Source organism: Copadichromis virginalis, linkage group LG1 (assembly GCF_057382275.1).
Source record: "Copadichromis virginalis isolate Kocher_CV1m ecotype Utaka linkage group LG1, C_Virginalis_male_GT1.1, whole genome shotgun sequence".
Taxonomy (NCBI): Eukaryota; Metazoa; Chordata; class Actinopteri; order Cichliformes; family Cichlidae; genus Copadichromis; species Copadichromis virginalis.
In genome coordinates, this window is record NC_140618.1 from 17,328,756 (window position 1) to 17,353,563 (window position 24,808).

General features: G+C 39.7%; 1 protein-coding gene across 4 annotated transcripts in view; it reads left to right on the forward strand.

The window, feature by feature from the left end:
• Nucleotides 1-24,808, forward strand: part of kiaa1549lb (KIAA1549-like b) — a 65,812-nt gene that overhangs the window by 32,233 nt on the left and 8,771 nt on the right. For 3 of the 4 annotated variants that reach the window (XM_085452867.1, XM_085452864.1, XM_085452865.1), the window contains exons 3-16: nucleotides 2,998-3,474; nucleotides 3,601-3,716; nucleotides 7,652-7,871; nucleotides 8,185-8,318; nucleotides 8,884-9,052; nucleotides 12,826-12,885; nucleotides 14,028-14,179; nucleotides 14,647-14,818; nucleotides 15,402-15,565; nucleotides 16,021-16,056; nucleotides 17,683-17,873; nucleotides 22,755-22,885; nucleotides 23,795-23,919; nucleotides 24,357-24,586. In XM_085452867.1, coding sequence (XP_085308993.1) covers nucleotides 2,998-3,474; nucleotides 3,601-3,716; nucleotides 7,652-7,871; nucleotides 8,185-8,318; nucleotides 8,884-9,052; nucleotides 12,826-12,885; nucleotides 14,028-14,179; nucleotides 14,647-14,818; nucleotides 15,402-15,565; nucleotides 16,021-16,056; nucleotides 17,683-17,873; nucleotides 22,755-22,885; nucleotides 23,795-23,919; nucleotides 24,357-24,586 — 2,377 coding nt within the window. Of the gene's footprint in view, nucleotides 1-99; nucleotides 3,475-3,600; nucleotides 3,717-7,651; nucleotides 7,872-8,184; nucleotides 8,319-8,883; nucleotides 9,053-12,825; nucleotides 12,886-14,027; nucleotides 14,180-14,646; nucleotides 14,819-15,401; nucleotides 15,566-16,020; nucleotides 16,057-17,682; nucleotides 17,874-22,754; nucleotides 22,886-23,794; nucleotides 23,920-24,356; nucleotides 24,587-24,808 lie in introns of those variants that run through there. The other variant, XM_085452863.1, reaches the window with a different exon arrangement.

A 24,808-nucleotide genomic window follows, 5' to 3' on the forward strand; every position in this document is an offset into this window, starting at 1 on the left:
AAAAACACGCAACACCGCCTCAGACTGCTGGTTACACTGTATCCAGGCTGTCACGTGTATCCTTCACAAACGGAAACAACATTGTATCATTGTTTCCATCATCAACAGAGTTGACACCAATAATGTCTTCTCCATCTCCATCCACACTGTCTGTGCTTTCATCCTCCGTGCCCTCATTTTTCCTGTCACCTTCCACTGAGTGGATAGACAAAGCCCTTCAGACAGAAACAGCAGCGTTATCAGCAAGGTCTCAGGGTTGGTCAGACAGTTTAACATTCCCGCAGTCCACCACTCAGTCACTTGCTGACCTGCAATCTGTAAGACAGGAGAGACAAAGCAAAACAAGCAAACGGCCACACTCTTCAAGTGAAACCAGCATTGATAAAGGCAATAAAGTAACAACACATTCATCAGTGGACAGAATCTACCCAGTGAGTGAATTATACACTAGAATTGCAACACCCAAAGAAATCCAGACACCAGCTACCAGCACATATACACTATACTCTACTCCTAACTATAGTCAAAATCTTTTAAAAATTTTGTACAGACCTACTCAAATGCAAAATCCAGGTATGAACTTTGTACCCGCCAATAATCTTGAAATGAACGCCTCATTTCCCTCTAAACTGGAGAGTCAAACTGTTCAAAGGCAGCAGGGAGCTTCACAAAATCCCACATCAGCACTGCTGTCTGCCCATCCTAAAGGCTACTCAATTTCTAGTCATATCACACAGTGGCTTCTAAACCAAACGGCATACATGGAAGAGGAAGTTAAGACAGCAGGAGAAAGTCACACTTTTATTCATGAAGGTCATGCCGTCATGTCATCACTCAGCTCGCATGTTGGGACTCCCACTGTGTCACCAGTAATGGCGATCACACCAGGTGAATCATTTTTTACAGTTTCCTTGGAGACTCCACCAGGTAAAGTGACGCTCTCTGAAGCTGCAATCACCAAGCTAACAGGTAGCCACTCTGGCATGATGTCCTCAGAGCATGTATCTAATCCTGGTGATTTACTGATCGCAGCGGGTCACAGCAGTCCCAGAGTCCCTGCCACTGATGTAATTTACAACCAGGGAGAGATAACGGCAGCAGAGCTCAGATCTGTTTCCACTCATGCTCACCTGAATAACTCACTTTCACTCACACAGCTGAAACCTGATTCCACTATTCGTTCTATCCCCAGTTTGAGCACCAGAACAGGAACAACATCGTCTGCACTGGAGTCAGATTTGTTCAATTTGAGACCCAGAAATATTCAGGAATCTGTAACTGGGTCTTCCAAGGGCATAACTCACTTGTACATAGATTACACAACCTCAAAAACTTTATTTTCTAGCAATAAGATAGAATCTCTTTCAGGATCTGCAAATGACATAATTTATAAAACCAGAAGCCATTCACACCTCAATCAGCCTACGTACAACCCGAACTATAATAATATAGATGAGCTATCTTCCAGAAGTGCGATATATTTTGCAAACCAACCCAAATTTGTTTCATCACCGCAAATAATTCCCTCAGAAAGACCTCTTCAAACAAGGCCTTTGCCTGATTTTTTCCATAAATTGTATACACTTAGTTTAACTTCTAAAAAATCTGAAGAGACAGTGGTGTCCTCTGATGAAACCTCTGCTCATATAAAATCAGAGGGCATGACTGAGATCCACACAAGAGCAGAAAATAGTAAAGTATTGCAAGGTTCTCCTGTATTCAATGGAAACAATGAATCTTCTCTGATCAGTGATGCTGTGTTTTACAAGAAAGAAACTCCATCAGTGTTCGCAACACGCTTCCCATCTCTCGGGACTAAAACAGATTTTTTCATGCTGACTAAAGGGTCTGCAGGTTCTGGAAAAATCTCTACTGAAATCCCCTTTTTACCAGTAACAGCTGAACCTCTTATGAGAGTTTTTCACAGAGACAATGTGACATTGGTGGGTCATAATGAACTGTCCGAAATGACCTTAACACAAACAACAAACTCTTTTTCTCACTCTCAGGGACCAATCACTAGTGTGAATAGCAATAAATCTAATTTTCACCTGGACAGAGAAACGAACATGCCCTCAGATGTTTCCCCTGCTGTAACTACTTCCTCCAGTGATGGACAAAACAGCATGGAGACATGGAGTGCTATTTTCAGCTTGGGCACAAAACTAATGGCACCATATACAGACTGGAAAACCACCAAGCCTATGGCTCTTGAAAGCAGTGGCTTTAAATTAGAAAGCACATCTATAACCTTTGATAGGGTAAAATCTAATTTACCAACAGTTGGTCCCTCATTTCAAAATCCAAAGCTGGAAGATGGACAAGAGCGTAATGCGTACATGCTGAATTCTGCTGATTCAACAGCTGTTGCCAGTGATCCATATCCAGCTCATCCAACTGGTGACTATCCATCTTTTGCAACTTCCGACTATAAGGAATGGAGCTTGTCCCCAGCTAATTTTAGGTCATCTGTGGCTTTTAATGTAGAGCAAGATGTTTTTTTGCCCCTGTCTCATATAACTACTGATTCTGCAGCATTTTCCCAAGCTGCTCATGTTGAATTGATATATAAGACCAGGAACAGCCCCTCGCTGACAGCTGTTCCCTCTCTTGAATCTGCATTTGATTCTGCTGTCACACTTTCAAATAGCCCTGTGCATAGTATCTCTGATACTGACAGCAAGAGTAAGACAACTGATTCCATCCTGAAGGCATCAACCTTCCCAGCTGACCTGATTTCATCCTTCCCTTCTTACCCATCATCATCATCATCATCATCATCATCATCATCATCATCATCATCATCATTTTCATCGCCATCTTCATTCTCATACATAAGACCCACCACAAGAAAAGCAACCATGGATGAAGGCACTGCATCGTTAGCCGTCTCTCTAAATCTTGAGCAATCTTCATTTCCATCATCATCACCAAGTTTGATCTCATTATTAGATTCTAATCGCTCACCGGTAGTGACTGAGACATTTGTTCTTACAGAAGCAGAGACGGATGAATTAACCGCTGGAACTTCCAAAACAGTTGGACTCACTTTCCCCAAAGAAAAAGAGGCTAGTTTAAGCCCCTCTCAATCAGTCAGAATTACCCATTCTGCTGGGCCTACCGAGAGGACAACTCAGGTATCACCTCTGACCCCTCGACAAGACACCACGACAGCCTCTGTTAAGCTTTCCACCACTACGGCTTCAACCACAAAAACTAAAAACTCCACCACTACCACGCCTTCCCTAAGAGTCACTACGCAGTCAACCACCACCACCACACCACAGACCACGTTCGCGACCGGGAAAACCACAACCGTCAGGACTCAGTCCAACAGGAGAACATTCACACCGCCTGTCCTAAGAACGAGCCCTCCCAGGGGGGTCACGGCTGTCTTCATCTCACCTTTCACCACTACCACAGAGACTCCACCACAGCAGTGCAACATCACTGAGAGAATGTGGGTGAAAACAGGTAAACAGTACTTTTTGGAGAAGTCCTAGAGAAAAATAATATAACGATATGGTTTTTTTTAATTTATTGCTCTGACTTGTTTTGTCTGTTGCCTGTCCTGTCTTGTCCTTTTTGTCTGTCTCTTAGTTGTTTCCATCTATGTGAGGAGAAACAGGCTAGACAGCATTCAGAGGCAAAACCTGCGAAGGGGACTAAGTCAAGGCCTCAGGAAAGCTCTCAATGATACCTCTGCCCAAGCACAGGTCAGACTTTCACCAGTTATTGCTTATTGTGCTACAACTACATCTTTTTCATGTTTATAGATGGATAACATAACTTGATTTCTTCAAATATGGTTGAACAAATGTATTTTTTTTACAGCTTCTCTTGAATTGCAACTTAAGTTACGGTTTCATTATGCGTTTATGGTCTCTCTTCTCTAGTTTAACAACCAGTTTAACAATAATAGAAAAACAATATTTATTTTTCTGGAAATTACAGTCCTATTTAGAGAAGAACAGAAGATAAAGTCGGGTATCTTCTAGGGTGTGGATACCTTGTGATTGTTTCATTGACACGGTTTTAATGTCTTATGAGCTTGCCATGAGCTCATGTGAGTCAAATTCCCTTTTTCAGAGGTTTGGTTTAAAAAAAAATAGCTCGAACCCTCAAGAACCCTAAAAAACTATTCAGCTTAGACAATAACTGAATAAATAAATACATTTTTAACACTGAAGAATTGTTTTCCGGTTGTGCACTCTCCAGAAAACCAGAGGTTTATAAGCATGTGTTACACACTCATACCGAGGACCCTCAGCTGTGTGAAAAGAAATGAAGACTAATATAGAAATTAGGTTGACTGAATGTGTCCCAGAAGGCACAGAGTGATGTCACATATTTGACTAAGTGTACCAGGATTAAAATAAGATGCATGTTAGGACTGTATCGGTGCTGTAGATATTTACAAGACACAACCTGAGTGTCTGCAGAACCCATCCATATTTCACACAATCATCTTTTTGTGTGTGGATAGGTTAGCTGTGAACCAGTCATAGTCCCTGCACTGCCAAAAGCCACCTTGTCCTTGCAGTAAGCCTCCAATACCTTCACTCAATGTGACTTAAGTGTGAGAAAAACACCAAGCGAGGAACAGAAATGTTTACTTGTGAGGATCTACCAAAGACTTGCTCTTGTGATGATGTCAGTAAGATGGTAAACATATGAATATACGAATAAAGCACATGCAAACAATATATTTTGTTATAAAAACAGTCTTTTGAGGTCTGGAAGTAAATACAGAGAAATCTGTCTTCATAGCACTGTCACAGTCACAGTCATTGCTCCAGGAAATGTAAACTGCACCTGTGTGTGTGTGTGTGTGTGTGTGTGTGTGTGTTTGCGTAGCTCAATGAAATGCCTTATTGTGTTGTATTTCTCAATCTGGAAGTATCAAATATTTGAGAGGGAGCCTTGTGTATTTGTCCTGGCGATGTGAAGGTCAGTGCTCTCACATGTTCGCTCTCTGTAGTCTCTGAAGGTGTCTTGCTTCAGTGCACTCCTGTCACCCATTTCAGCATTGCCTGGTTTCCTTTTAGTAGCACTTCTTTCTCATCCAATGAGAGGCAAGCTGTTGGCTGGGGAAATTGCTTCTGTGTTTAATTATAGGTTATAAATGGTTGGGAGGAGAGTGATGTGCTGAGCTGATGCTAAAAAGATCACAAGAAATAGACTAAATGAACTGAACCTCAGGACTAAGACCATTAAAAAAATAATAGTGAACTATTTCCGTGTCTTTCATGGAGTTAGGATTCTGCCACAACTTGAGAGTTTTTGAATGCCAATAGTGGGATCTGTTCGGTCTGCTGCAGTCTGTCACACTCTTTGAGACTGAGTTAGTGTGTGTGTGTGTTCGAAATGCAATCTCTTAATAACACCTTCACATGGGTGAAGCCCAAGAGGATGAAGTGATAATAAAGGGCTCTTTTCACAGAGCTCATAACAAGGCTGAATTGTGAGGAAGCAGAGTGGTGACTCTCAGCTACAGAGACTAGGCTCTCAGTGTTTCGGCTAGTGGATCTCCTTGTCAGCACAGGCTTTCAGATGGGTTTAGATAACGGATTTGAATGGTTTCACCTCTCATACACGCACGCTAGATCTGCCATCATTCCCTTTTCCACTTTCACTGTACTCAGAGTTCACGAAGAAGTCAAACTCTAACTGACAAACACATACTGTATAAATTTTATTCTGTAATGAGACACAATTTCCCAAACACACAGATTTTGCATTTATATCCATGAACGTATTGATTCCAGTCCTCTTGTGTTAGAGGTGCAGGAACATAAGCGTCTTTGTCCCAAACTCACCTATTTAACAGTCTCGCTCATGTCTCTCTTCTCAGCAGCCCCTCAGGCCCTCATGGTTCTCACCACATATCTGTATTCCACGATCACTCCCTCCTCTTCCTGATGCTCTCATTAGTGACTTGGATAACAAGTGCATCTTCCGATTTACTGTGAACGATTTCATAGCATGTATGCAATTTCTATTTGAGTGATTTTTACTATATGGTAAGATTCATTAAAATAAATTTAAAAACCGTTCTAGTTTTTTTTTACAGTAGAAATTTCAATTTGTTATAGCAGGAGAAGTAAAAGGTGTGGCTGATGACATTAACAAGCTATTCTATTCAGTTGTCTTACTAGTAAGTCAGCAGACATAACATATGAATCACCATGTTTGAACAACTTTATTCTACATGTGTTAATGGCCCTATACAACACACAGAAATTGTTGTTCTTTGAGACCTTTAGAAACAAAATTCCTCTGATTATATTTTTCTCCACAAGCAGCACACCAGTGACTTGGACATCTAGTCGTTGTCTGCAAGTGATTTTCATTCTGTAATAAGATGAATAAAAAGGCAAAAAGCAGTGGCTATCTGAAAGGCCCACTTGAGATGTCACTTTACTTTTTGTGGTTGCATTGTGGGTAATGATGCAAACTGGTATGCAGTGCTGCATATAACAGCTTTATGGTGATTTGCATCATCTTATAATAAAGTATCTTTTATTCTGATTTAGGAATGTGAAAGGAACCACTCAGACCTTTAAGGAGGTTCTAAACGCAGACATTCATTCATTCATTTTATTCCTAGCCTGTAATTTATTGTTTGGATGATTTTTTTCTCTCTACAATTTTATTTTGCTTTTTATATTGTTTTTTTGGCATTGGATATTTTTCATTTTGTAATGTATTTTTATGTATTTTTTATGACTACATTTAGTGGGTTAGCATATTTGCTTTCTTCTTCTACAGAAATCAGAATTTATTTTATCTTAATATACTGTATGTTTAAGTTTCATTAAAAGTGTAGAAGGGATCATTTTTCTTCATTAAGAATGAATGACTGTCACCCTTCCAGTGAGGTCATTTCTAATCAGGCTTTGGCAAACAGTAGATGAATCAAATAGATGGGCCAGATGCATCTCTCAGGTCCTGTGACAGATCTGGATTTTTGCCTTTTCCTTAAGTACATAACTTTCTGATATTGATATAGATATGCTCACTGGCCTGCCACTTCTTTTTTCATCTACTTGTCCAGTTTCCTCAACATTTTAAGTAGACACTGCTGAGATATGTTGAGTTTTTGGCTAGCAGCTCTTTGGAAATCACTCTGTTGGTGCAAAAACAGAATTTTATTCCTGTCAAACTATGTAATATTTGGTAGTTTTTATAGATTTGTATTAGGAAACTAGAACAATTTGTGTTTTTGTGTGTGTGTGTGTGTGTGTGTGACAGGCTGTGGTTAGAGACACAATTTAAAATAGGTTCTTTGCCAAGTTGTTGTTTTCTAGACAGAACACTGGTTCATCCCATGGTTTAGGTCACTTTTTTATTCTTGGATGATTCATATGTATGTGTTAAGTAAAAAAGAAATCCTCTGAAAATTATTAGATATAATGACTGGACTAAAATGTCTGAATAAATTTTGAAAGCCTGGAGAACTTTTGCTCTAGTTGGGCTCTAGGTATGGCTCAAAACTTTTTCATAACACTTAGCACATCATAGAAGACATGTTGAAAATACCTTCTTTAATCATGGATTTGTAGAGGTAATCATTTTGTAATTAATGGTAAAATGTAAGCAATATGGCTTCTCAAAGACATCCAACTCTCTTTTTCTTTTTCTTTCTTAGGTGGAGACTGTATTTGGTTCTCCCAACATGACAGTGGCTTATCACGTGACTGGAGGGGATATAGTTTACCCTCCGTCTGTAGTGATGGAAGGCTTGGCATCCTATGGCCGTGATAAGCTGATTGCAGACCTGCGGCAGTACCTCCCCATGGTAACAGCCCTGCCCCTCCCGGTTGCATTATGGAGACCCAGCCCAGCCACAGGCTTCCAGCTGAAAACAGGTCAGCCAGTGCTCAGTCAGGTTGAAAAGAAAAAAATAAGTCTGCTTGAGACTTGCCGTTATATGTTCCTTCTTTGACTGTGCACTGGAAGGGTATGAAGTGTGAAAAGAAATTCTGTGATACCACATCAGAGACAGAAATGGCAATATGGCATGTAGGTACTTATAAAATAAGCACAAATAAGTCAAATTCTAAATGTTCCTAATATAGTTATATACTGTCAAAGATAGCAAAACACACTCTTACAGGCTTTTGAAGAATTCTTTGATTTTCAGAATGCAGTTTGTCAGTTTGTGTTGTTTTTATGTTGCAGTGCTACAGTTTGTGGGAGTAGGTGATGATCCTCGGTCCTGTCGCTTCTCTCAAATGATGGAACAGAGGCTTGAGAAGGTTTTTTCCGAAGCGCAGGCCAAAGTGCTTAACGCTAACAGCAGACTCTCTGTTCAGGTACTGCGGGGGAACCTTTGTGTTCTGGTCCTGGAATTGCGTAGGCGTTCCGCATGCTGTCAGGATAGATATTGATGATAAATAACTTAATTTTGTCCCCTGTTACACTTCAGTATCACCATGTGGTTTATGTGATGTGGCAGCCACAAAAGGCTGCAAACTGTGTGCAGTTTGAGCAAAATTGTCCCTAAGCATATTGGGCTGTGCCTTTTTTTCAAGAACTACTTAATTATGCGGGAGAGGCATTGGTTATATTAATTTTAATGTGCTGCCACATTAAAGTGCACCCTATATTAAAACTAATTTGCCGTTTATGCATGGATAAAGCTACTGTATTTTTGAATTCTTTTATTTATACATACATATTTCTCTGCTGTCGAGATTCTTGATGATATTTATCATTAAAGACAGTTACTGTTTCCGTGCCTCCCCTGTCATTTAGAAAAATATTTCTTAGAATTTGCAGATTACAGTATACAGTATAATCCTAAGCATTTTGCTCATATTACCCACACTTCTCTATGCCTTGTTCTTTTTCTGACCTCGACTTTTGTGTTTTTCCTAGATGCTGAGTGTCTCTCAGGCAGCAGGATCCCCTGCTGTGTCACTGGTCTACACTCTAAAGAATGGGACTGGCTTTCTTAATGGCACTGCTGCCTCAAATCTACTTGGTCAGCTGTCAGCTGAACTAGTGGGCTACTTCCTCTTCTATCCGCCACTTATCGTTGCTGAGCGTAAGTTGCAATTTGCATTCTTAAGTGAGTGTTAGGCAAGAGTAATGCAACAGGCCCTACAAGAACAAGCATCAGAGGTAGTTCTTGAGTTCTCCTGGGAATGATTTGTTCTCTAAATACAAAAGAGATTCCAGATGTTTCAGGTTGTGTCTCACAGGGCTTTCATGTTTGGCTCTAGTTGTTTGGACACTGAAACTTTAGTATTGATTAACTATGCTAGAAATCATGCCCTAGTTAATTTAATGCATTCTGAGCTTTTTGCATTCACATGGACTCAAAAAGCTTCTCTAGGCATTGGCAAAAATCATAAATTTCTTTGCTAAGCCTGACTGACATCCAGTTTTTCAGTAATTGGATGTTTTTGACTGTTCTTATGCTATTACAATCACAATTTTACATTTGAGTCATTTAAAGAAAGTTGATGAAAAGACACAACTAAGCCTCTGCCTTTCATCTCAGCCTCCTTTGAGGGCATAGTCAGCATCCATCTGTGTTAGCATTGTACTTGGAATAAAATAAAGAGTGACAGGGAATCAGCAGGAGTCTAAACAGCAATCCCAGTAGCGTCCTATGGCAGCCTGTTACTATCCCTTGTGTAACTGCTCAGTGGATGGAGATATGGTCGACATGGACCTCAGATGCATGCAATATAATGAGACTTATTTTTATGGTACGTTATTAATCCCTAAAGGAGGGATTGTGTTGTTTTGCTTGACCCGGTTCACATAAATGTACAATAAAGGTTCAGCAACAGAACTACTCTGATACACACACGCACACACAAACAGGATTTTACCCAGAAATCGCCTGGAGATTTTTTGTGCTTCAGTCTATGTCTATCATCAGCAACACTTCACATAATGGCTTCTGGATTTGTGCTTCCTTGATGCGCTGCAGTTTGTGTAAACAAAAGCAATGGGACCTTCAGAATGTGTTAACCAGAAGAAGCAAGTCAGCAACAGCTAGATATAATCTATCACGTACCCTGAAGTCAACCTGTCATATTACATCACACATTTTGCTTGAAACCCCTGCAGATAATAGCCAAATGCATGGAAGAGGAAATGATCTTTCGTATTCAGCAGTCATACAGCGAGGCACTTTTTCAGTTTTTTCTCTCGTCCTTGTCGGAGTTACGTTTTGCTCATTACAAGTTCATACAAAAGGTGTGTTTCCTAACCTGAAGGCATCCTGTGCAGACACTGAGAGCAGTGATGTCCTGCTCATGCTTTACCAGTAGCATTATTATCTTAAACATTATATGTGCAAAATGGGCCTTAGTGTCTTGCATTATGTAATCCAGTGTAAGCAAACCTGTTATATAGCTCAAACAGGTCTGGAGAGATTCTATTTAAAGACTCACTGGGTCAAGCAGACTTCAGGAATACAGAGGAAGCCACGGGACAAGCTGTGGATTTAAAGAGGCTGATGTGTTGAAACTGCGCCTCTGGTTAGCTTTCTATTCAAGCAGAAACAAGACTCCCAGCTTGATTGCAAAAGTTTCTAACCAGGTTCAGTGCTTGAATATTTCTAGACTGTGGTCAGTTTGAGAAATTGTTAATCATTGGACTTGGACATGGTCATGGTCAGGATCACACCAGAGCTGATACTTTATATAGGACTATAGGCTTCCTTGCAATAACCTCTGCCTGAGTTCAGTCTTAGTTTTAACTTTTAGTCTTCTTCATGTTCTGTTGTTGCTAAGGACATTGTGAGAAGAGACCAAACAGATTTTCTAACCTTTAGACTCAACTTGTTTGGATCTTAGAAAGATTCAGAACTGAGTGTTAATGTTTGTCAAATAGTGGTAATAATGTTTTCCATTCACATCACCAATAGGAAGTAATTTAATAGCATGCCAGTGACTGTAATGAATCCTCATCTTTTCTTGTGGATTTTCTTATTTCTTTGAATCCTTTTATAGCCTCTATATTTTCAGTCCACATCAATTTTCTGTATGGTTTAAGTTTAGTAACAAGTTAAAGGAAATTGTTATCAAAATATATGAGATTTCGGAGTCATGAGTCAAAGATAGTTGCATTTTCTCCATCCCATATGAGCTCAATAAAGCTATATATAATATCTAGAGTGTCAACAGTGTTGCACTCATGTTAGCCTAATCAAGATAGTACTTCCTATGTACTGGGAAGGAGAAAAGCCTCTAAAACTGAATTTTAAGAAGTAAGATGGTCCAAAGGTTGTGCTGCTGAGACAAAACAAAATGGGGTACTACCTCTAACAGTTAAAAATACTAAATGAAGATCTTATGTTTCAAAAGCATCTACGTGCCTGTCTAGAAAGAGCAGTTTCCCTGCTCGTAGCCTGGTGTGTCCTGTGCAGAAGAAAGAAAACAATCTAAGATTAAATATTTTACATTTGGTTTGCGTCTTCCAATCTGACAAATCTGGGATCTGACCTAAGTGCCTCTGAGGATAGATAGCAGTCTTGGGTTTCACATTGTTGAAATCAAGATAGGTAGGATTTCCAGTAGTGAGCATTAAACTAAAAACCACTTTGTGTTGAGCCTGAATTAAGTTAGAAAATCAAGTTGCCTACAGGCATATTGTTTCAGTTGCTGAGCACAGAAAGAGAGGAAGGCAATCTCGGTAAAAAGAAGAGACAGAGGGAGCAGATACTGACATGGAGGAAAATGCCAGAGAGACAGTGGGGTTAAAGACAGAAGTGTGTAAAAGTGATTTTGTTTGTTTTGTAGCCTCACAGTTAGTGATATTACACTGCTCACAGGAGGTGCAAGCATATGCCAGCAGCGGCTGCCTCCTCACTTCAAAGCCAATTATTGCAGTAAATAATTAACTGTGGGGGATTCTCATGCCACCTTAGGCTCTGCTCTGACAGCAAAGGCCCGCGATCTCATACGTTCCAACGTGCAGTCTGGACTGCTGAGCTCAGCTCTTTTACACCCCCTGATTTGCAACAACCTCTCTCAAATGTAATGACTGAAGCTATTTGGAAATGTTACCATTTTAGACTAGATTATTTAACTTTTCAACATGTGAAGGTACAAAGTAGAGAAAATTAATAATAGCTTTTGCTGGAGAGCATTTGGGATTTTCAACGTTCTCATCAGAAAACAGCAGGGGTTCACGCAAAAGCTTGCTAAACCTTGCTGATTAATAGTTCAAATGACTGAAGCTTATAGACAGCGCTGAACTGATTTTGCTGACAGCCTTTCAGCCCTATCCATTATTGTTGCTAAAGCCCTTACTATTCCTCTCACCCTTCTCCCCCACCCGTCTCTCCTGTCATGCCTGAGTGTACAGTTCTGTGAGTGTGCTTTCACAGACCACTGATACAGCATTCCCCAAAACACTGCACCAGTCTCTAGCACAACAGCTTAATCAGGCAGGAAATAGATGTAAGAGAACACAGAGACAACCAGAGCTCAGACTGCTTAAAGCTTCCCTTGCTTCTGTATTTGTCTGACTATCAGTGATAATGAGGCTTTAAAGTGAGATATCAACACACAAAATGTGCCAAACCTTCAACGGCTTACTGTACATTTTTCTTGAAAGGTTTCAAAAGTGTTGGTATGTTCGGCTCAAATTAACACCACCAAAATGATACATTCACACTTGCATCAATATATGTTGAGCTTTTTTTGCATTGTTGATTATATTCAGGTCATATACAATTGTGCAACTGAGCATTCATTGTAAAATCTCAGCGTGCAAAGGCAAATGTAGGCTACACTACTGTGTGGAAATCGTATATTGGTATTAACTTTGCTTTCAACTTTTTTGTTGTCATTACAGCAATGGAATATCACAATCTGAACACTTCAATAGCAACCAGAGACTTCTGGGTTGTTACAGGTAGGGATATCATTGCTTACTGACTGTTAAAATCAGAGCTTTGCTCTTGCTTTGTGAGTGGATTATTTACTTATGAGTCGCCATTTACTTATGACCAGTATTCAAATGCAACCAATTCCCAGTCCTCCAACGACATCCTGGAACATTCTACTTCTACAGTTTTGAAAATATTCATTGGGAACTTTAAGAAATGAACTGATGAACTGTCTCATTCCAGAGGAGAAATAAAGTACAAAATGAGTCCTAGTAAATGTTTTCAATGTGGGTGTTTTTAAATGACTAAATTGGCTGAGGAGCAATACACTGATCAGCCTCACAATTAAAACAACCTGCTTAATGTTGTGCAGATTTTCACTATAGTGCTAAAACAGCTGTTACTGTATCTGTTGGGATGTGGGCATGCCATGTATGGTGTTTAGCAACAGATCCTTTGTGCTCTGTGGGTTGCTGTGGGTGGGGCATCCATTAATTGGGGTAATTCCAGTACGTTCTGCAGACGCTCTATCTGATTGGGATTTAGGAGAGTTTGGAGGCTTTGACAATGCACATATTGTTGATTTTCTAAAGCCTTTCCTGATCAAGTATATCAGCGTGCAAGGGTGTAATGTTCTGCTTGGAGGGAGGGAGCAGAACCCTGGTTGTCCGAGCAGAACATTTCATTATAATGAGACGGTCAATAGTATTTGCGACAGCTGTCAGGGGTTTTAATGTTGTGGCTCATTGGTTGTTGTATATCTCTAAGTTGTCAAACTGAACGAGTCTTTCAGATCACAATCTGTTGCTCTACACCTACTCCAGTGACACTTTGAATAGTTGAAAGTCAGCCCCACACTGAAGATGAGATCCAACCAGAATTATAGCTTTTCTGCTTTTTCCTATTTATAATAAGGTTCTGAATGTCTCATAAGTTCATATCAGAATTAACAGTGCTTTGGCAGCACTTTAACTAAGTATGGTCATGCCAATAATGAAAGCTGAATTGAATTCCGAAGCAAGCTACACTATATTACAACCCGCACACACACAGACACACACATTTCCAACTGTGCCTCTGTCTTTTCTTTTGTACTCCTTTCTGCCCATGTATTTTTTTTCTCTTCACAACAATCTGGCCATCCTCTTTATTTCAACTACATTTGCAGTGATCCAGGATGTGGATAATGCCAGCCTGGAGGGACAGTACCAAAGCTTCGCCAGTCTAATGGAACAGCGCCTGGCAGAGTTGTTTGTGTTGGCGGGCCAGCAGGGCACTCGTTTTAGACGAGCAACGACTGTAGGCAGCTACACTGTCCAGGTAAGAAACTGGCACTGCAGCCTGTAGGGAATGCCAGTCATCTAAGATTCTTATTCTGATGTTTTGCCTGACTGCCTTGGCATGTCAGAAGTCAGATTAGTCTAATTTGTTTCGTGGGCTTTTTTCTCCCAACAGTATGAATATTTGATACACTTTGATACGCACTTCTGCACATGCTTGCACGATTATTTGTGGTCAACCCCTGATAATTAGGTAGCTTCTCCGCTCATCATGTGGTAATTGCTCATCAAAACAAGTCAGAGGTTGAATATTTTACCCAACAAGTCCTTTCTTTTTTCATACAGTTTTTCATCTTAAGAAACTCTCCTAAATGCATGATTTTATTTTTGTTGTATTTTGTGAAATTAAAGTTGGTGCATAAGACATTGTAATAGCCGTTGAATAGGTTTATGCTGATTGTACAGCAGTTCACACACACACACACATCCCTTTTCATACCCAATCAGATGGTGAGCATCCGCCGGATCTCAGGGTTGAAGAATCCGGCCGAGATGACCTACTATGTCCAACACAATGGCATTCCTTTATTGGGCACATCAGCTGCCAAGGTCCTGAACACAGTGGATTCTCAGACTATGGCGCTCACCCTGGGCTACTTTGTCCAGGTGCAAGCAGAACGTAAGCAAAGCATCCTTCTAGCATTTGACAGCTAGGAAAAGTGACACAAACACAGAGACAAGTGAACCAAAACACATGATTCATGCCGAGTTTGGAAAAGAAAAGCTGGTGTTGTGGTGAGAGACATAGAAGAAAAGGTTGAGAAAGCTCTTTGCTGTCTAATCTCTCTGAAATGCTCCCAGCGGGACATTGTTTGTTTGGGCTACAGTGCAGCTTGCTGCTAAGAGAAGAGACAAGGGGGGAAAAAAGGGTGAGACAGAGTTTGTGGGTGGCAGGTGTGGGAGGGGGCATGCAGCATTCTCCTATGCATTGGATTGTCGCCTGCAATAGCTGAATGAGGCGCAGTGTATGTCAGCTTGAGCTGTATGCAGTGCTGCAGTGTAATGAATGATTCTTCATGTTTTGTCAATACAACATGCTGAGGACTTCATTATATTTTAATGAGCAAATCAAAGGACAAATGGTTATCATTTAGAGCCTACTGGATGTCATAAAGTAATGACAGGTAAAAAACAAACAAACAAAAAAACAAAACAAAGAAACAACAAAAAATAAAACAACAACTTATTTAAATTTTTTTCAGCTGTCGTCAAGAACCCTCCTAATAACCTTTGGATAATCGCTGCTGTTTTGGCCCCGATCTCCGTAGTAACACTCATTATTATCATCATCACAGCTGTGCTGTGCAGGAAGAATAAGAATGACTTCAAAGCGGATGCCATCGGTAACCTTAACCCTCGAGCTAAGGTATTTATCTTATTCATGTACTGAGCTATATTTTGGTAATCAATTCATTGTTTAAATATATTTTCAGGCTTCGTGACCATTTGCTGCTTGTCTTAATTTGAAGGCTTGGATTCTTGGCTAGACAAAGACGTGAAGACCTTGAGTTCAGGGTCTTTTTTTTCCTGATAGAACATTAAGAGATGTACTGTCTGTCACTTTATTTAGTAGCTACAGACTACAGATTGTGTGATGTCTGCCATCTGTCATTGCGTGATCAGGGTCAGTGATGCTGGGATATGTTAGCGATGTTTTGTTTGTTATTCTTTCCGATTTTGTGTTTTCTGTATTTTATTCCACAGTATCTGCGTTATCCCGTTTCAGTGCCCTCTTTTAACGCATTAGCAGAATCCTAGTCAATTCTGAACACAAACCCAAATCACACATATAATGTTTAAAACATTTTCTCTGGCTTTTAGATGGCGTACCGGAGAGATGTGGGCTATTATCACCAGGTATCTATTTCTCTGTATTCCTCCTCATTACTGATCTGTGTTTTCATTTTCAAGGCTCAGCTGTGCCAGCAGTGGGATTTGAATGGGATTTTGGGCAGACAGCAGCTATTATATATTGTAATAAATCCTGCTGTGCTGATGGAAACTAAGGATACAACAGGAATTCTGACTATCAAACCTGCAACAATGAGATTTCCGTAGATAAAAGAATGGCATTGCCTGTACTTGTTACAGTATAGCAGTCACCACATGACAAATCTGAAAGACTAAGGCTTGCAAAGAATGGTTTACCAGCAGAATGAGCGCTTTTGTTTGTGTGTATGCTCACAATTGCTTAGTTTGTGTAGAGAAAATGGAAAAGTGGTTTAGTTATTGCTCCATTCAGAGTTTCTGTAATTACCTAATATCTCCAGCTGCATGAGTGTCATTTTTGGACTCAGTAGTTTACTGACATACATCACTGTAGATACATGAAGATGCAAAGTATAACTCAGCGTATCCCACTGTCTTATTTATGAACTTTCATTAGTGAGAAAGCAATAAAGTCTTCGTATTAGACTGCAAAAGCAACTTCAGCACTGCTTTCAGAGCGCCAATTGTACACACAGGTCTTGCATGATGTAAAAAACCCCACCATACCAGCTAAATTCTATAAAATATGAAATACTCAATGTTATGAAAAATCTTTAGTGAAAGAATATCCGATTCCTTCTAATAAGTAATGTAAAAACCCTCAGTTGCTCAAAGATAGCTTCAAATAGGTAAAATTTAAATGAGTCTCTTGTGCTAGCTCTTCTACATTACTCAGCGTCAGCCAGCCAACTCGTTTCATCACACACCCTTGTTAGAGTTTTCTCTTTTGAAACCAGCAACAGGAGGGGTTTCAGTTAGTGAGAAGACAGGATTCAGTGAAAATCGTTTCTCTCTCTCTCTCTCTCTCTGTGTGTGTGTGTGTGTGTGTGTGTGTGTGTGTGTGTGTGTGTGCTCTATCAGCAGAGAGAGGATGAATGTTCACAGCAGTGTCACACTTTGTGATTTTGCACCATGTCTGGGTTACTTTGAGGCAGTGATGTGTGTCTGACAATTTATGACACCGTGATGGGAGCGGTCCTAAATATTTTAACGTATGTGTATGTATTAGTGAGTGGGTCTGAAGTATTTTGGCTACTACTGTTTTTTTTTTTTTTAGTATATTGGCTTCAAGTGTTAGGTAGAAGCCTGTACCTTTCCTCGCTTGTCCTCAAATATTTTTTAATATATAACTTTATTGCTGTATTTCTGTAAAAGTCTGCAAATCCCATTTTTGTCACCGCCCACTGCAAGTCATTTATTTGACAAGAATTTGGAAGAACATGAAAAAGGGCCTCAGTTAAATCTGTGCTTATCTTTTTTAAAGGCGCAGCGGTGCAGTAATCCCCACTTCTTTTTCCTAAATCCTTTGGACATCAAAATATTCACTGTGTATTTTAGCTATACTGAGATATTTGTAACACTCGTTCTGGGCAGCATAGTTCTGTGTTGCTTGAAATGGTTAGTTTTTTTGACAAGAGGTATGTGATAAAGAAATCACTCTCACTTCAGCTATACTTTTTGTCACTCTGCATTTTCACCCAACTTGTCTATCAGCCAGTCCAAGGTTTTGACTATGCCAAACAGCACCTTGGCCAACAAGGAGGAGATGAGGAAACACTGCCTGTCAGTCAGGATACCTTAGTGATGTCTCTACAAATACGGGACACACCACTTTCACTAGAAAAGGCTCTGCAACAAGATGGAACTGCCAACAAGAAAAGTCTCACCACTGACAAACACAAAAGGTATCACTCACTCTAAATGTTTTTTACCTACGTGACTTGTATTGATCTGAGGTTAAAAAAATGCATGATGTTACTCAGGTGATAGCAATGATTATATGTTCATTAGTTAACAGTTAACTGTTTGCCTACAGATTTTGTGTGTGTGTGTGTGTGTGTGCAAATAGTCTAAACAAACCCCCCAAAATACTTGAAAACTTGCCTGTGACATGTTAATTAAAAATTGTGTCATAATTATTTCAGAGTGTAGTGCAAGCACAATAAGCAGAAATGGACCATGCAAACTGAAGTGTTTTGGCAGTTAGACTGATTAGAAGTGACATCATAAAGCAGAGTCCAGTGACAGTAGGAGACAGTGACAGGACCCCCTGGAGCCTTGAAGCTGGTGGTGGAGCAGAGTAAGCAGATGGCTGATGGAGATTTTGAATGAGACGTCTTGGACATTACAAATGAGGTGGAGATGGAGAGGAAGAGAAGGGATGTATGATGATTTTCAAGGCGGGATTTAAAGAACAAGGAGTGGGAGCTGATTGGCTTAGAGAAAGCAAACAGAAACAGAACATAAAAATAGACCTGAGGGAATAGCACAGCTCTGTTCATCACAGTCCTCTTGAACCTTGTATCCCTACTATCAGTAGTAATGACTTAATGAGCTCCTTTACAAATAAAGTTCTGACCAGTAAGAAAAGAAGAAAAAACCTAGCCTCCATACAGAGCTGGCAGATGTATGATCAAGTAGAGCAGCTTTAGAAACGGCTGATCTTTATTCAGTTTGTTTTTCTTGGCATTAGCTTTGAGAATAACTACTATGACACTAGACATTAAAGGAAATGCATTGTGCTGGTTTCAGTCACGCTTATCCAATAAATCCTTATTTGTTCATATAACTAATGAGTCTTCCTCACACACAGATGATCATGGAGATCCACAGGGTTCTGTGCTAGGCCTGATGCTTTTCACAAAAGAATAAAAAATAAAATAAATAAAGTTTTTACAGGCCATAGCTTTAGCTATCATCTGTTAGTGATTTAAACCAAGAACTCTGAGGACATAAATCATGATCCGATATGATGATGGTGCTGAGGAAACGTCTCATCACATAAGGTTAAAACAAAGCTACAACAAAACTCAACCTCCCAGCTGTCTGAGTTGTATACTTCAGTCAGCATGCTGATGTTTGTAAAGCAGGGGTATCAAACTCAATTTCACTAGGACCAGCCTGGGAAATGAGAGCACTAACATGGTTTTATTTAATCAAAAATAATAAAAAATATCCTGAATTATATTGTTGTTTATGTCCCGTAGAGCTTTCTTATACATAAATTGTTCCACAGAAAGCCCCTAAAACTTCCACATGTTGCCTAACCATCATTTGTTTAGTCAAACAAACTACATTCTGGTGTGAGTCACTTAATAAGGAAGAGACATCCTGATAAAAGCAAAATAATTTAACCTTTTTTTGTGCACATATTTTTACAAGTGTAGTATTGTCTTTTTCACAGACCTCGACATGACAGCTCAGTAGCTGCGTGTGAATATCCTCCACTAATGGGCTTGTATTTTCTATTATGAAGCTTGCCTTTACAGCTCCATCACTTTGGGATTTGGCTTGTAAAATCACATTTTTGTAGCTGCCTGCCTCTTTTTAGGCAGTGACTTTTTGAAGCCTCTATACTCTCTACATGGCTCTGTAACTTTGCTGGCATGTGGTTTCAAAATGACAATAGAAGTATATGAGATTGTTTCTTGGGAAATGGATGCACATGGTCCTCTCTTTATGCTCAGCGAAGACATCTGTTGTACTACACAACTGTCTATCTTCAGCATTGGATTTGCATCTTTGTGATATAGGTTAAGGTTGTTAGCTTGTACATAAACTAAAAGGTGGGCCAGATGAAAATTTGTGAAGGGTTGGATTTTGAGTTTTACGTGTTTCCTAGATAAATAATTTAATTGATTTTTTTTTTTACAATATATGTGTTATCACACGAGATCACTACTCATGTGCAAAGTGCCTGAATTATATAAAGAAAGGCAGGATGATAAAACATACATTTTCCTGTCCTATACTCTGTCCTCATTTTACTCCAGTGCTGAGCGATAGGCAGCTATAAGCAGAGTTCTCTGCATGGGCAGGTGAAATTGACCTTTTCCCCCATCTGACAGTCAGTCGCGCTGACTCGGTAATTAATTGCCATGTTAAATCATGCTAAATTATTTAATCAGGGAATGCAAAAGGGCATAATATTTCAAGGCCATGCAAGATAATGATATCGAACAAAATTTATGTAATAGAAAAGGGAATCTATGGACTAGTGGTCCTGCTGTAATGATTTTAAACACTCCTGAGGCAGCAAAAGTTTTTAATTTGTTATTCATCAAGATACTAATGAATAACAAAAAGCTATTAAAGTCTTCATATGTCATCATTAAGTAGATTTTCCTGGTTTTTAACCAGCTATATGCACTTATCCTAAGACGTACCAAGCCTATGATTTACCTTTTTCCACCCTGCGGTCTGTCCTCGCTTCATCTGTTATAAAACAAAGCCTGGCTCCAAGTTTTCAGAGCACAGAACATTTGCTGTAGAGGTTAGTTTGGAATTCTTGTAGCATTTTTTTTTTCATTCATTCATTTCTGTTGCAAATTTGGTAGTGTTTTGCCTGGTCGGTTCAGAATACAACAAAGAAGGGCGAGCCATGCTGAAGCAATTTCAGCCATGTCAGCATTTATTAATAGCAGCTCAACAAATATAAACCAAACGAACAAATGAAGGTGGCCACCCAGGAGAATAGCTGAAAATCAATCAAATCATAGCAAATGTAAATCTTGCTGGGTGGCTAAAAGGCACCAGCCTTCAAGGTGGGAGGAGAGAGAACCACGGTCAGAGAAAAGAAGCTTATACAGACTCCTGATCACGTGAATTCAGTCTGTGAGTGCAAAAACAGAGTCAGGGATTTGTATCAGAAATAAAAAGGAGGAAGCAGAAAGCAGGCCAAACAGCAACTATTGACGCAAGGCCATCACACTAATTGGTTTTAAAAACAGTTCCAATAACATCAGTGTCAGTGACTCATTTTTATAAGACTATTATACTCTCCAATTTCTAAATTTGATTAGGCAGACGTAAAACTGCCAGTATTAATTAAAATCCTGCTATTATTATTACTATGGTGCCAAAATACAGGAAGCATGTGCTTCAAGATTTTTCCCAAGTGTCACTTATCCAGAGAGCTCAAGGTTGTTCATTTTTGTTTACTGTTTGGTAACGTCAAAAAATAACCTTTAGTTTTAGCTTTTTCATAAATATAGACACATCAATAATGTAAACCGATAGACAAGGAATACTGTGGTTTGACTTACTTTGCCATCCTGTTAATTTAGCTCATCCAAAAGAATGGCTTATGGGATATCGAAGCATCCATCGATGGTCTGTTAGCTCGATTATCTCTTCTGCAATGCCACAATTCAAGTATTGGTTAGATTTTAGTGAAGTTTGTACACAATGATCTGCTAATGGGGCTTCACCGAAACTTCCCAAGGTTATGGTCATATTTGTAATTTCACTGGTGCTTTTTCCACTTTTACAAGAATTGCTACTTAAGTTTTTGCAGATATAACTGTTTGTGAACCTCCGTGGATTTTAGATGTCATTAGTTTGTGTAATTCAGCCAACAAATGACAAGAAGCAACATAACATTCTTCTGTACGTCATCTATTATATTAACCTGTCAATTGTGATTGATCATGAGCCGGATGAGCTATTTTCTGATTGACTTTCCATTCAGTATAACAAGAGAGTGGAATATTAGATATACTTTAAACTTAGATTAAAGGGGGTAAAATGCCACACTGTTGCATTTCAAAAAATTGTTATCATGCATCAACTAATACACATAGCTTGTAAAAACCAAAACGTTTTTTTTGTCAACATCTAAAATCATGTCATTTAATTTTATTTTAATTTTATTACATGATTATGTGCATCCGTGTATAGTGTATCTCTAATAGCCTTAAACCTAAAACTCTCTCACACCGACAGGGTAACCACAATCTGTCCACCTCTATAAATTTTTATATGTTTCTATGCAGCCTCAGACTATAGAGTGGGGCTAGCTCTGCAGCACTGCCTCAGTTAGAGCACGGGGAGGGTAGCCACTGTTCCACTGTCTTTCTTTGCCGTTATCAATTTTAGGCAGACAATTAGGGGATAGACCATAGTGCTTTGATGTCACTGTCAGCCTCGTGGTCTTTTGAGCCGAGGCTTGATCGGCTCTAATTCCAAGTAGAGTACGGCGTTTGAAGCGAGTAAAAACAACAGTTTGGATGAAGCAATTGTTTGTCCAGCCTTGCTTCACTCTGGAAATAATCTGACGTGTACTTTGCACATACATCGACACTGCATATGTAGTACAGACACAAAACGGGAAGATAAATGTCCAAAAATCCTTCATATTGCCAATTTTTTTTTAGCAAGAGAATTAGATGATTATTTTGTTATTACATGTTTCAAATATAATAATGGTAGTAAAGTTTTTTGTCAGTAAGATGATTTTTCTATCGTTTGCTTTCATTTTACTGCAAAACGAATGAGTCTCAGTGAACAAAATGAACATACTTGATTGAATACTGTTGATTTCACTGATATACTAAGAGCAGGCAGCATTTGGTGATGATTTTAACATGAGCACACATCTTTTTTATCCTTTTTTTGCTATGCAAAAAAAAAAAAAATACAGTAATAGCACATTGTGGTAACAGGACAAAGGCTTGAGTGAGCGAGAGAGGAAGGTGAGGTTGTTAAAGCGAGGGATGACATAACCTGGCTCTGAGCCCAGCTTCCTGAGAGCTCACCGCCTTTCTTGTTGCTATGGTTACTTGCAGCAAGTTGCCAAGTGAGGATGGTTCCGTCATCAGCAACGAATCAGAGAAGCCCAATTCCGGCAGGGGCCTGACGGTGTCGAAAATCACAGCACAGCAGAAACTGACAAAGGAGGAGACTCGCAAGAGGGACGGTGAGAGTTACACGCTGATGCAAATACAAATAATTTGCTCTATAGCTCCTTTGCGGACGAGGTCAGGTGTATGACAGATGTTTTTCCATTCTCTCCTATGCAAAACACTTGCATAGGAGGGATGTCTACTACATTTCTACTGCGGCTATTTTTACATTCTAAAGTAGGTACCTCTTCAGCAATAAGCATAGATAGATCTGATCAATATTACATGAAACAGAGAGTCTGCTGGAATAATACACCGTGTCAGACTAGCAGATGCTGTGACACACTGACACAAACACATGCTTGAACACATGTATTAATGCAAAACATAAAAAAAAGCCAAACGACCATGTGAAGTCAGCCTTCTCGTGCTCTTTGAGCATTCTGTGCAGTTTATGCGAAATCCATTTAGATGTTGAATTATTTGCTCTTCTATTCTCGTCCACTGAAGCTAAATGTTCTATATGTGGTGGATGTGAGTGAAATTAATCTAATACTCTTTAAATTAGATCAGGGGTGCTCGATTATGATATTCTTAATGCTTAGTTTTGAATAATTCATCAGCTGAGTTAAGGGAAAGCTAGGACTGAATCTAGTTTGTCTGATGCTGAACGAGGAACTAAAGTGCAAAGTCAGTTTTTCTTCATTTATCACAGAGATGCAATGCCACAAGTTTGGAAGTCAAATCTATCTTTGTGATCTATTGTCTCCATCCAAAAACTCGTTTGCTGACACAGACAACTGATGTTTGACATAATCCCAAGTGTCAAGAGGTGACAGGAGCCCTTGGGTGGGCAGGCGGGGGTGGTTATCAGACAGACAGACAAAGAGAGAGTGTGACCGTTTATTCCTCTTTGACTGACAATGTAATGATTAGAGGTATTTGTAGTCTCTTTGTGAGTGAACTCCTTCTCTGTTCTTCAGATCCATATGACACCTCCTCTGGCTCCCTGCAGCTTATCTCCATAAAGCCAGTGGCAGCACAGACCAACTACTCACATCCGGCATCCTCTGACCGCAGCCAGGACTCGGCTATTGTCAATGGAGAGGTGATGCAAATGCACACATCCTCTCAGTTGGATACTTTTTGAACAAAAAAAAAGTGTCATATAAGCTGGAAGACATAGAATTCTGTCCTTGCATACTTCTCTCTTAAGTTTAAAATCGCCAGGAAAAAGTTGGCACAAGGTCACATCTTTCTGTGTGCTACCCACAAATAAGCACATTTTTAATCAACATCAACTTACAGTGAGTCTAAAGAAGAACCTGGAAGTGGATAGTTCAATAATTTATTCTTGGGTTTTAATTTATTTTTCATGTCAGTTGTAATACTGAAGCAACATAATGAATTTTTAATAAGGGTTCATTTTCTATTCACACCTGCCTTCTAAGACAAACCTGTAACTGCATACAGAATAACCTCATGTCTGCATTTGTTCTGATTGTCCTCTGTTCTGCTACATCCTGTGGCCTACCCTCTCTGCAGGTGAACTTGGCACTGAAGCAGAAGTCAGACATTGAACACTACAGGAACAAGCTGAGGCTGAAGGCTAAAAGGAAGGGCTATTATGATTTCCCGTCCACCAATGGCAGCAGCAGTGGCCGGGCTGTGGCACAGAGACAGCGACACGGTCATGAGAGGGCTGCCGATGAGCATGGAAGACCGCTGGAGCCTGATGATGAGCGAGGTTCTACTTATGTCAAGTCTCACAGAAGGTGAGGGGAGAGTAGGGAAGCAGCTGGAAACAAGATTTTACTGACTGTCAACACAAAGAAAGATCCATTCTTGCTTACAAGTTTGACCCACCACATGTATCATGTTCTTCATATTGGTTGATTGGACTTTTAATCATGGACTGCTAGCAATCTCTGCTCACCCCTGCTGTGCCTAATTAGCTTACCTCTATAAGTGAAAGTGCCTCCTCTAATACTGTTATT